The 14,418-nt window shown below is 30.2% G+C and overlaps 1 protein-coding gene across 1 annotated transcript; it reads right to left on the minus strand.

Moving 5' to 3' along the window:
- Positions 1 to 6,280: 6,280 nt before the first annotated feature.
- LOC107062317 (uncharacterized) lies at positions 6,281 to 7,633 on the minus strand. The gene has a single exon (XM_015312840.1). The coding sequence runs from the start codon at positions 7,410 to 7,412 to the stop codon at positions 6,558 to 6,560; it is 855 nt and encodes a 284-aa protein (XP_015168326.1). The 5' UTR covers positions 7,413 to 7,633; the 3' UTR covers positions 6,281 to 6,557.
- Between the last annotated feature and the right edge of the window lie 6,785 nt (positions 7,634 to 14,418).

A 14,418-nucleotide genomic window follows, 5' to 3' on the forward strand; every position in this document is an offset into this window, starting at 1 on the left:
TACGTGTGTATAATTTACTAACCCTTACCTTTACCTCTTATTAGACATCATAATCGATGTTTGGCTTAGTTATTACTTCGCACCAATCGACACTAGCGTATTAGATAGTATCACACTAAATCTATGTTGATAATTCTTTTCTTATTAACTACTTCCTTGGTCCGGCAAGTAGCAACAAGGCGAGTTCTAACGCGTGCACTCGTTAAAAAGACTTTTGAACGAAAGAATTATCAATGCATGCAAAACACTATTCAAAAATCGCTTATTTACTATTTATACTTTGTTAATCGCTCATGGTTCCCACAACCCTAGTTGTGGAGTTTAGTTACCCATAATCATATGAACACAATTCATTGTATTAGATGAAAGAACTTGAATTTCAATACCAAAATCTTCAAAACCAACTTAGGAAATCAAGAATTGCTAGGTTTGCAACCATAAAATCCCAAGTCACGAAATAGAACTAAAGGAATAAAGTTTAACAAACAAAAATGAGGTTTACATACCCTATTTATAGAAAACAAGTCCTAAATTAAAAGGGAAACAAAATAAGGAAAGTTTGTTCAGGCACGCGTCTTCATTCCACGAGACTGACTCATGGACCGTCAATAAATCTACGGTCCGTGAGTCCTTTCCATCAGCAAGGACTTAGAAAATATTTCGGCTTCCAAAAATCAGCTTCTCTGAAGCAAACAACGGAATTTCAGTACGGATCGTAGATCGATCTACGGTCCGACAATCCCTCTCCGTAGCTCCACACTTAGAATCTTCAAAAATCTAGTATTGGAACCCTCGCAGTATCATTCTACGGATCAGCAAGACGGTCCGTAGATCAATCTACGGACCGTCAATGGCCGTCGTGGTTCCACACTTGATCAGATTTCCCTAATTTGCCTTCCATGCCTTGCCTGCTGATCTACGTTCACCATCTACGGAGCGTCAATTGACCTACAGTCCGTAGATCACCTCCGTAGATGCCCTTTTCTGCATTTCTTTCCGTTGTCTCTTTACTTTCACGCCTAAACATCTTTCCTGCAAAACATGATAAAAACACATAAAAACCAATACAAAAAGGCCCTAGACACACACAACTCTTAAGTGAAATGTATTAAAAATACCGTAAACTCACGGTATATCAGTGTAAGAGGTTGACTATGAATATATCACTCCTCGATCCTAGACCCTAGTCTGATGCAATTGTTGGCCCAAGCGTACTGATAACATGGCAAGAAACATGTGTATATATATCTAGATAGAAGCGGAAACATAGTTTAAAAGCATTTAAGAAACAAGTCTTATAAAAAAAGTTTTTTATAAAGTGACACAAAGGTCAAAAGTCAAAACTAAAATACACAATAGATTTTTTATTTTATTTTTCATCCGCTGTCCAATACACACATTGCAGCCTAACTAAATTCGTATCCGCTTCGAAAAGTCCTAGGTAATATTATAATTTTTTGAGCATAAATTATTGCTTATGATACATAATCATATGCTAGAATTACTTAGAAATCATGAGAGTATGATTACCTTGATTTGTAAGAAGTTATAATCCCTTTTATATGTGGTAGATCTCGCTCAAAATCAAGTCTTGAACCTTAGGATTGAGTTCTTGATTTCAGTAGACAAAGGAGGATGAATGTTTGAATCTTGTAAAAATTCTTGAATTTATGTTGTAATATTATGGAAAATACTTACCTACATTTCGTAGGGTAAAAGAGAGCTCTTGGAGGCTGTAGGGGTATATATATCAAAAAGTGAAAAGTGAGAAAATAAACTCAAAATAACATTTTTTACAAAATCTGGAAAAAAAAATTCAGATATACATGTGATATATAGATCGTTTACCTACTATACAGACCGTGAAATGGATCGTAAATTCACTTGGAATAATCCCCATTTAATTTTGTTTTAGACTTATTAAGGTTCATAAAATTCACTTATGGTTCGATTCGACTGTGATTGTTTGACATGATTTCACTAAAATGACTGTAACTTCTTGATTCAAATTCAGAATGACAAACAGTTGGATGCGTTGAAAAATGGACCATAAGACCATTAATTTATAGATTATGGTAAGCATAAGGCAAAATCACATAAATATGCTATATTAAGAAAATATTTACCATCTATGACAATATAATTTTTTAAAACTAAATATAACAATTTTTTGGATTAAAAAATTGTACCGCTTTGCCTCTTTCTCTGTCCTTTTTCTCTTCCTCATCTTCTTCTTTTTATTTTTCTTCTTCTTCATCTCTTTCTGTGTTATTCTTTCTCTTTCTCCTCTTCTTCTTTTTTTATTCTTCTTCTTTTAAAATTTTCATTTAAATAATTATTCTCAAATCAGTTTTTGTCCATATTTTACTATTTTTATTCAAAAATACGACGAGAAGAGAAATAGAAAAATCGAAAATTTGTACAATATCATGTTCTCAGACAGAAATTTCAAATCTCTAGAATTACAGCAGCAAGAATTCATGATAGTCATTATAAAACTTCAAACTTTGAATTCATTTTATGAATCTTACGAACTCGTGATTAGTTTGGATAGGTTGATCCTACAAATAATTGAAAATGCAGTTTGAAGTTTATATAAGAGGGTTTGGTTAAGTTTATAATTGATTTTAGGTGAAATATAAGATTGAAACTCGAAAAAGGTAAAGTTTATGGAACTATATCGCAATTGTATTAAAGTTGAATTAGATATTTTTATAATTGTATTAAAATTGTATTAAAATCATGAACAATACATTTATAATACATATTGCAAACTTTACTCTCTTCTTAGTGATACCAACCAAATGATTTAGGTAACACACTTAATAATACATTTATAATACATGCACACTACATTTTTAATATATATTGCAAACATCACTCATGTTCTTAGTGATACAAACCAAAATAATTTATAATACATGTTTGATTCATGAATAATACAAGTTTAATTCAGTCTATAGATTATTGTCTTGTCTTTCGTTAGTTACGTTTTTCATTTATTCTTAATTTACTCTTCTAATTCAACTTCAATATTGTGTATACACTTTTAATGTAAATTTAATTCATTTTGTAGTTTATTATTTGTTACTATTAGATTACTTGTTTAATTCATTATTGATATAAGTTTAATTCACTCTATACATTATTGTCTGGTGTTTCATTAGTTACATTTTTTATCCATGCTTAATTCAACTTTAATATTTGTGTATGCACTTTTAATACAAGTTAATTCATTTTGCAGTTTATTAGTTGATTTGTTATGATTGAATTACTTGATTATTTCATTATTGATACAAGTTTTATTTAGTTTACAAATCACATAATTCTCTTTAGTTTGCTACATCATGTTTAATTCGCTTCTAATTCAATTTTAATATGTGTATAATATATTTTTAACTCAAGTTTAATTCATTCGCCAATTTATTATGTTTCTTCATTTGTTATGATTAGATTACTTGTCTGCTCTTTCGTTTGTGATTAGTTTGGATAGGTTGTTCCTACAAATAATTGAAAATATCTTTTGGAGTTTATATCTCAATTTTAAGAGGGTTTGGTTAAGTTTAAAATTGATTTTAGGAGAAATACTAGATTGAAGCTCGAAAAGGATGAAGTTTATGGAACTATATCGGGTTTGTATTAAAGTTGTATTAGATATGTTTCATAATTGTATTAAAATTGTATTAAAATCATGAACAATACATCCTACATTTATAATACATATTGCAAATTTCACTCCCTTTTTAATGATATCAACTAAAATAATTTAGGTAACACACTTATAATACTCTATGCACAATACATTTTTAATACATATTGCAAACATCACTTACGTTCTTAGTGATACAAACCCAAAATAATTTATAAGACACATATAATATATGTTTTATTCATGAACAATACAAGTTTAATTCAGTTTATAGATCGATGTCTTGTCTTTCATTAGTTACGTTTTTCATTCATTCTTAATTTTCTCTTCTAATTCAACTTTAATATCGTGTAATACAATTTTAAAGCAAATTTAATTTATTTACTTGTTTAATATTTGTGTAATACACTTTTAAATACAATTTTAATTCATTTTGCAATTTATTGGTTGATTAGTTTACAGATCATAGAATGATCTTTGGTTTGCTACATTTTGCATTCATATTTAATTCTCTTCTAATTCAACTTTAATATTTGTGGAATACATTTTTAATGTAAGTTTAATTCATTTTGCAATTTATTATGTCTCTTCATTTGTTACGATTAGATTACTTGCCTAATTAATTAATTATTGATACAAATTTTATTTAGTCTACGAATCATTAACTACTCTACGAAAGAAAATAGAGAGAGAAGGGGAAAAAAACAAGAGAAAGAGAAGGAGAAAGAGCAAGAAAAAAAAAGCAGCAGAAAGAAAAACAAGAGAGAAAGAACAACATAAAGAAAAAAAGCGAGAAAGAGAAATAAAAGTAAAAAAGGCGAGAGAGAAAAAGGAGAAAGAGGCAAGAGAGAAAGACAAATCTAATAAAATATATAGTATTGTTATATATGGCTATAAATGGTAATAATTAAAGAGTATATTTAAAACAAGTAATTATTTTTTAAAAGGGATCCACTCAAGTAATTAAACCTAAACATAATTCTTCATATTCAAAGAGATATATTTGTTTGAAGTTGATCCTAATATAAATTTATACGAAAACTTAATTGGTAGAGAACATTTCAACCAACTATGTGTTAGATGTCCCTTATGACTTTAATTCACATACAATATTATTTCCACACTAAAGATTTAACCTTTATACCTTGGCAAAATCAAATTCATTGAGTTTGGTCTAATTTCATACGTGAAACGGTTCAAATTAACGAAAGTCTGAAAGTTCAATGTGTTACAATATGATTTTATGCGAGGTTGAGGTTGGTCAGAGAGGTATTGGGGAAAGATGATTAGACAAGACATGCCACTGTTTCAACTTATGGAGTATATGACCTTAGATAGGAAGTTATGCAGCACACAAATTAGGGTAGAAGGTTAATACATAGTTGAGTTTAATCTCGTCGTAGTTTTACTCTTGTAGTTCTTTTATACTTCAATTTTTGTTACTATCTGTCATTTCTTGTACTTCGATTATCATATTATTGTCGTAGTTTCTATTTTTTCTTGAGTTAGATGTCTATTGGAAATAATTTTTCTACCACCCAAGAAAGGAGTAAGGTTTGTATATATTTTGTTCTGTTCGTACCTCATTAGTAAATTAATTGCATTAGTATGCTATTATCATTGTTAATGTTATTATGTGCTTAAGAATAGGTCTATAACCAAATCAATAAAATATTCATCATCGATTAATGATACTTAACTGTAGGGGTGTGCACTATTTGGATTAAATCGAAAAATCAAACCGAATTCTAATTTGGATTGTTTTTTTTTTTTGGATTTTTGGTTTGGTTATGGATTTATAATTTACTTTGTTTGGTTTTTTGGTTTGGTTTCGGATTTAGAAAAATAAAAATCGAAAAACCAAAAAAACCAAATTATATATATATAGAATTAAGTTGGAGTTAATCACTTTTGTCCCTTTTTAGTTATTTTTCATTATGATTTAGTTTATTATTTTATATTTGGACATCTATAATTGATATACTTTTAAGCATTGTGTTTTACGTTTTACTTGAGATTTATATTAAAAAGTATATTTAAGAAATTCAATATTATATATATAAATTTAAAAATTGCAAATATAACTTTGTTATGTTTCTAATTATTGACATAACCGATTAACCAAACCGAAAAAACCCAAACCAAAAAGAGAAAAACCAAACCAAACCAAATTTATTTTGGTTCGGATTGGGCTACACTTCTTCAAAACCAAAAATCGAAAAACTCAAACCGAAAAACCGAATGCATACCCCTACTTAACTTTTTAGTTTTCAATTTAGCCAATAAGAAAACATGTTTCTTTTCTTATTTTTTTGTTTATACCTACTTTCTTCAATAATGGTAACCTTTATGCACTTTGTATTAGTATATGTTACCCAACGAACAACTAATACAAAACTAGACCTAACGACAACTAATGCAAAACTAGACCTAACGGAAAATAAATACCTACTATTGAAAAATGAAATTGTGTTTATTGAATAAACTCACATAGTGTTGTGATAACTCATAATATTAACAACCATCAATTAAAGGGTCAAAAGGTTGTAGAAGTAGTGTAATAGTAAAATCAACATGAATAACATATTCAATACAATTCTATTAATTAAGGTTCGAAAAGAATAAAGTGTATATACAAATTTTATCATTATCTCATAAAAACAAACCAATTGTTTCCGAAAGACCTGAATCTTAAGTACATAATTATATGGTGAATTAAAGATTTTACATTACAAAGCTCAATAAGGGGGAAAAAGGCCAACTTATACCTCATAATCCCTTAGGCCATGATCTAAATCAAACAAATCTAATTACTATTGACTAAGCAAATTACATTACTATAATATTAAAATTAATTAAAGATTTCCATAACCCAAGATAGGCAAAAATAATAATAATGATTTTTGACTTAGAATGGGTGCACATTCTTCGTTAATCCACCGTTCACATTTGTGAAAAATCCGACGAGCTCCGGCCGGTAAGGAAGATACGATCGCCGGCGATCTTCAGCTTTAGCTTTACTCTTCATATAAGCTTCATGAGCTAAAACCCCTTCACTCTTCTTCACAACTTTCTTCGTCTTCTTCGTTACTTTTCCGATGACTTTCACTTCGCCGGAGATCTCCTTCTTTTTCTTCTCCGACGTCGTCGTTTCATCTTTCCGAACAACTTTTTCCTCTACTTTCGCCGCCGGAGTTGTTGGGTTTAAGAACACAAAGGTATCTCTTCCGTCACTGTTACTCCGGTGAAGAAAGTCTTTAAATCTCCATAGCTTTGAAAATCCGGTTGAATTACTCTTTTTACATACCTCTGGATTGTCCCGTGTTGCTTCAATTGCTTTATTTTTCGACCATTCACAAAAAGGTCCGGCGATTTCTTCACTTGAAGTCGCCGGAATTGAGTTATCTTCCGTTTGTATAAATATCTTCTTTACCGGTGGCCTGATAGGTAATTGTTCCTTCAAAGCTTCTAAATCCTCGTCGGATAGAAGAAGATTCTGATTAAACAACGGAAACAGAGGTCGAATTTGACCATTGTAAAACATCTCATCCGCCGCTATCGGCGGCGCGTCTATCCCACACGCGAAAGAAAACTCTTCTTCTTCATTATCATCGTCATCGTCTTCAACCTCCTCCTCCTCCTCGTCCTCATAACCATCTTCTTCGATTATCTGTTGTTTCATACTCAACTGCTCTGTAAAATCTTCGGTTAATTTTTCGATGATTTCTTCGTTATACGAATCTTTTAAGGTTTCAGAATCCATTTTCTTGAAATACCCAGAACCCCAAATTTGATTTACCGTTGAAATGTGATTTTTTTTGAAGAAATTTGGAAAGAGAGAATTTTGAGAATTTGAAGGAGAAGAATAAGGAATATTTATATTTTTAGTATATAGTTTTTTAGAAGGATGAGGATTGGGGTTTGAAATAAATGAGGCTATATATTGGGTGGTTGGTAGTAGTACCAAGTTTGGTTTGTCATGTTATAAATACTACTACTACTTTCCTAATAACTTCCAAATTTGAAAATTAAAATATGTAGATATTATATAATGTAATTATTATTATAATATAAAATATGTAGTAGATATTATTATTATTACAAGATCATACTCAGAGAGAAAAAAAATCAATTAACTTTTTAGATAATAATTACACCATTCATTTTTTATTTAAATAATAGATGAGGTTTGAATAGTTGCTTCGTTTTATTTTATAGAGCAATATTTGACTAAAATATAAAAGTTAAGAATGATATTTTTTATACCTATCAAAAGATAGTACTCCCTTGGTTCAGTTTATGTATCTGATTTTGATTTATTTTTATATTTTTTTAATCTCAAATGAAAAATATATTTTTTTAGAATTAAATTTAAAAGGTTGGAGATCATCTTTTAAATGTAATAAAAAAGATAAATAAAATAAGATAAAAGGAGTAATTTTATAGATCAGACTCGATATATCGTTAAGCGTCAATATTTATCCTGAGCTTGGATTGAACTTCTCTTTCTGGACAACACATACAAAGAGATCCTTCAATAGTCAAATAATTAGTGAACCTCAATGATATAGAGATATTTCTATAATTAATGAGATTATTTATAATCTTACAAATATTTATAATTTATAATTAAATCCATATTTTTCTACTTGTTCAATCGAGATAAATCATGAGAATTAAAATCTATAATCTTAAATATATCATCACATTCTTTTAATATAGAAATATATTATAAAGTTAAAAATTTACACATAAAATAATATTTAAAAAAAAAAAAAAGTTTGGGGGGAAAAGGAAAAAGTGGAGAAGGTGAAAGGAAATAGTAAATGAGGAGGAAATATTGAAAAAAGGAATAAAAAAGGTGTTTCCGCGTTAACGCTAGGGAAATTGTGTCTTTATTTGTTTCGAGGCACCAAGAAGGAGGGCCGGTGGAGATGGGGCTGTCGAATATGACTTTTTGACATTTTTATATCAATCAAAACACATGTTCAATTCCACACTTATTATTTTTGGGACAAAAAACTTATTTCGAAAGATTCTCAACGTATTTAAGTATAGCAAATTAAATATTTATGGAAAAAGGGTAATATAACTGTGAGATAAACAATTTACAAGAGAAGCAATACAAAACATTCGGAGAAAAGAAGCAATACACAATGAAATTATGTGGTAATTGAAAATATAATACTATGTATATAACTAAAATTATTACAATAGATACAACCCTAACGAGGTCCAACTAAACTTGAATCCACTGAAAAGTGAATCAAAACTTAATTATCTTCTGACCTTTTACTCTAATAAGTATCCTCCAAATCATCTTATCTAAGACCTCAATATGTTGATATTTTGATATATCTTATTTAAAAAAGTTATTATTAATCTTTTAATTTTATAATTTTAAGATAAAAGTATATTTTAAACATGTTATACATTAAAATTAAAAATTGTTAAAAAGTGGAACAAACAACTTAAAACGATGGAATATTATGGTAAGAAAGGAAAGGAGATGTTGACAAAAATAATATTGTATGGTCCAATCGTGCGCGCGCATAGAAGAGTATATTTCGTAATTGTGTGGGGAGTCGTTGTTGTTTCTAGAAGAGAGGGTTATTAATTATTATATTAGGTGACTTGCCGTGATTAGGGAGGGATTTGCACTTAATCATATGAAAAGGTATATTAAGATTATTAGTTTTACCAAAAAAAATATATATTCAGATTATAGATTTGAGAGGAGAAAAAATGAGGAAAATTACATAAATACACGACTTAAAATATCATAATCTTTAAAATTTCTTACCATTTAGAAAAATTACAAAAATTCCTCTCGGATACATCCCTATCCTCTCTTGATACATCTCTTCTCTTTCGAATACATTCCTCCCATTAAGTAATGTATCATTTGTAATGTATTGGACTACCAAAAAATATATTCAAAAACAATGAAAAATTCAAAATTTTTGTGATTGAGAAAACTTTTACTATAAGATAGAATATATTAGCCTCAAATGTATGAAAATTTCGGTAAGCTTCCCAAATAAATACCCCCTCATATTTGGGATATATATACACTATATACTTTTGACTCTTCAAATTTATTGTGCACTTCTAATTTTGTCAAATATTTAATAAATTTTAATGGTTAGATTTAATGTGAACTGTGATTTTTCTTAATGGGAATTGATAATTGAAGTGGTGTTTTTTTTCATTTGTTGTTGCTTTTTTGACATTTTTTTGGTGTTGAGAGCAATTTTTTGAGAGATATTTTTTTAATTTTATGGTCTTAAACATGTTATGTGAAAAGTTGAAATGAAAAGATTATCAAAAAATAAAAAACTTTTTTTTAAAAATAGTTAAAAATAAAAAATAAGGCAAATAAATTGAAACGGTAAAAGTTTTTTTTTTTCAATAGTTATTTTAGGTGTGTGATGCCCTTTTTGGTGTAGTAATTTTAAAGATTTAACTGGACTTTCCTAGTGTTGCTAATTAAATTTTATAATTATGTCGTTTTTTTAAGTTATACTCGAGATAACGGTAGACATTGAAAATTTGTAGGATTACAAGACGTGTCCAGTTCTAGTTGGAAACTCTACACAAGTTTGTATTTAATTTTAATTAAGATTCTTGGAAGTTACTCAACAGTCAATCCTAAATCATAGTTCATGTTTATGTAAAGTGTGTTATATTCCCTTAAAAAGGGCATCTCAAATATTCCACAAATTTGTGGATCTAGGGATCAACAAATTTATACTCACAATTTTAATGAATAAAATTATGATTTTTCATATTTTATTTATGATTTCATATCATATTTGTGATTGTAATTTATTTTTCTGTCACTTTAAATTTGTTGCAAACAATAACATTAGAATCGAAATTGTTGATGTGATCAGTGATGTAATGGATTAATTAATCATATATTAAAGAGGTGACTAGTATAAAAATAAGTGTATTTTCAATTATATCGTTAAGATTCTGAAAAATAGCCGAATCTTTCACACCCAAAATATTGTTTTTTTTGTACCTTATTATGATGGCAAAATGCCTAGGCCTTTTCCGATTTGGATGTTATTCATAAAGGTCTCATCAAAATAATACTATCATTTAGAAACAAATTATTGATTCTCTTGAATAGATTATGGTTGCAAATATTAAAATTTGTCTGATTTAAAAAAAAAATTGTTTGATAAAGAAAGTTAAAATGAGGGGAAAAATTAGTAACAGGGATTTGGGTTGTCAATGCTCATTTTAGATTATAAAACAATCATAAATATTTCCCCAAACCCCTTATATGAAATGATACTCATAAGCTTGCAATCTTTACTTAAATCTAATACCTCACCACATATTTCGTAAAATTCAACCTTAATCTTTTTGCATTATAGATTTTAACATCGATCACTTTATATCAATTAAAAAAAATATAATTTAAGAGTATCAAATTTTAACGTCATTGTCAGAAAATACAATTAAAAATTACTTTTTGATATAAGTTCTCGTATCATATTTTGTATAAAGTAAAATGTAGAAAACGATTTTTTTCCATTAAAATTTTATTATATGAAATCACATAATACACACTAGAATCATATGAACCATACACCTTAATAGGTGATGTCATTATTAGTAAAGAGGATAAATGTTACAAATAATAATATCTAAACTTTGGCGTATCAAACAAGTAGTTTGGGACTTACATCATTCCTTATCTATCTAAATAATAATAATACACGTATTGCCTCATGTCACTATAACCAAGTTTCAATTTTTTGTATTTATTTTTGAGGTGTATATATGTTAATAATTAATGTGCTTCTTCATCACGGAATATCTATCTCCATTTATTTTTTATTCCAAATATGTAAAGCAGTTAAACAAACAATAAAATAGAAAGTGGGTAGTCATTTGTCAATGAGCTAACTAATTAAAGCTTGACTTCTTTGTTAAGTCTTTTTTTTGTCAAGAAAAAGGTGAAAAGTCGAAAATGAATTCACCAACAACGATGGACTTTGTTGGTGTAACAACCATATACATTGTGAATGTGAATTGGCCAATGTGGATTTGGAAAGTTCTCTAATTACTATGTTACAATATCTAGTACTCCATTAGAAAATTTAATAATTTTATCATTTTAGTTAACATTTCTCTAAAGGGGTGTGCGAACGAAACTATGACAAGTAAAATTGATTGAATGAGTAATAGATAAGTTCTAATGTAATATCTGTGGTGATGTTTTTCAATTTTCTCATATTTAGTTGACTTCAATATTTTGAAAAATATTTTTGGAATTGGCTTATTCTTTCCCAATATAAGAAAAATAATTCCTACATAAAGTAAGGAAAACATTTTTAAAAACTCTCTTTAAACATCATGATAGGTGCCCGAGACCCCACCTTGAAAAACATAACCCGCAACCCAACTCCCACTCCCAATCCCGACCTTGACCTGGGACTCTACTCTAGGCCCCGGTTCCAACTCAAAGCCCAAACCAAAATCAGGACCTGACCTCAAATTGGAACATGACTCCCACCCCAACCCCATCCCCAACCCCAACCTCAATCCCAACCCCAACCAAGTACTCGAGACTCGACCTCAAATCCTACCTAATACCCTTACTCAACTCTCAACTTAGACCTAATACATAACCCCTCACCCGAGACCCAAGATCCCACTCCCGATCCCGACCTTGACTCGGGACTCGACTCTAGGCCCCGATTCCAACTCGAAGCCCAAACCAATATAGCGACCCGACCTCAAATTAGTACACGACTCCCAACCCCAACCAAGTACTCGAGACTCGACCTTTAACCCTACCTAGTACCATTACTTAACTCTCAACTTAGACCTAATATATGACTCGTGAACCCGAATATGACCCTGGACCAAACTTTCAACCCCGTGTCGCAAACCAATTCACAACCTTGACTTGGGACCTAACACTCAACCCCAATTTAGGACCCAGACTCCAACCCCGTCTATGGACACGACATGGGACATGCTGTTCAAACTCTTGACCACGAACCAAGACCTGTCTCTTGACTTTAGCCCGAAACCACACTGAACTCGATCCTAACCTATGACCCAACTTTCGCTCCCAACTCCTAGTTTTGTTCCTTTATCTCGATTTGGGACTCAACTCCTAACCCTGGCTTAGGACCCGAGACCACCCTTAACCACTATCTTAGCCCTGACCTAACACCCAAGACATGACCCATTTGGGACCCAACTCCCAACCCTAACTCGGGACATGACTGTTGACCCCTACTTGGGACATAACTTTATCCCCGACCTAGGTCTAGAATCCTAACCCTGATCTGGGACTTTACTCTTAACCCAAATGTGGGACTTGGGACTTGGATCTTGACCTCTACCTGGTACCTGACTACTGACCTAGGTCTCAACTCCAAACCTCTATCTAGAATTCGACGACTCCTTACCCTTATTTCAACCCAAGACCCGACTCCCGACCCTATGTCAGACTTTAAACTTGATCAACCCTGACTTAGGGTCAAGGTCAGGTCATGGCTCAACATCAAGTCTCTAATCTCAAGTCGGGATCGAGGTCAAAGTTAGGTCCTGAGTTGACATCAGGTTTGTGTCGTGGTCGTGGCTGGGGTTGGTTGTTGAATCAATGGTTAGGGTTAGAATATGGTTGGGGTTTGGTCATGTCTGGAGACAATTTTGGGGCGAAGTCATATCTCGTGTTGTGGTTGGTACAGGGGTATGGGTTTGTGTTAACGATCGGGGGTTTGAGTCTTGGTCCGTTGTCGTAGTATTGCTATAGATTATACCTAAATGATCTTGAGACAATATTTTCTTCTTACTAATATTCTTTTTAATATTTTATTATTTGTAGTTGTATTAAATTGTTGCTATTAGGTAACTAACTAATATCGCAAAAAATAAATTATGTGTTCTCACTACTCTTCTTTCATTGAAAGATATCCAATTGCAAATTTAAGTGTTTTAGCCAATTCATGTGAATATAATCAAATTTCTTAATTGATTAATTTTGAAAATAAAAAATATATTTCAGCTGATACTCTAGAAAATGGGAAGTAATTTTTCTTCAGTCTCTCCATTTCCAAGTCTGTTCAATATCCATTAACTCTCTACTTGTAAATTAACCAGTGTCATAAGTCATCTAAAAATATAATTAATTAATTTTACACTAAACAAAATTTCAATACCTTTGAAGACTTACTATTACCTAGTGCAGTAGTGCCAAATCCAAAGGCTGCTGAAATTTCAATACTTTTTGGCTCTTATATAGTCAATTAAATTAGGTAAACAATAACATTATTACTCTTTTGATCAAAGAAGCAATAACAAGCATAGCCAGAAACAAAAGTTTTTTCCCCCGTGAATCAATAAAATATTCATGCTATAGAACATGATTTTTTCGTTTATTTTTTTACCAAATCAACTTATTGAGAAAATGCATGATGAAAAACAGGTTTCATTGAAACAGTAGAGAACTTCTTATGAAAACATTACTATATTTTCTTTTCAGTATATCTATTCAATCGAAATATCTATGAAAACAGCCCGTTAATATTTTCAATAGTAAATTCAGTGGCAAAATAGTAATTTATTAGTAGGGAAAGAAATGGATTTAAGCTATGCTAATTACTTAATAAGTGACCTATTTGTATAGATTTTTTTTGTTACTTCATTTGGTGTTTGATATTAATTTGTATTGAGGTTCAACTAAATTTGAATTTGCATTAAAAAATCTCACATTAAGAGTAAAGCATTCTCTTATA

The sequence above is a fragment of the Solanum tuberosum genome, unplaced genomic scaffold (assembly GCF_000226075.1).
Source record: "Solanum tuberosum cultivar DM 1-3 516 R44 unplaced genomic scaffold, SolTub_3.0 scf00216, whole genome shotgun sequence".
In the NCBI taxonomy this organism is placed as follows: Eukaryota; Viridiplantae; Streptophyta; class Magnoliopsida; order Solanales; family Solanaceae; genus Solanum; species Solanum tuberosum.

Excerpts from the sequence above, each read along its gene's own strand:
- LOC107062317 (XM_015312840.1), bottom strand. The coding sequence starts at position 7,412 with ATGGATTCTGAAACCTTAAAAGATTCGTATAACGAAGAAATCATCGAA.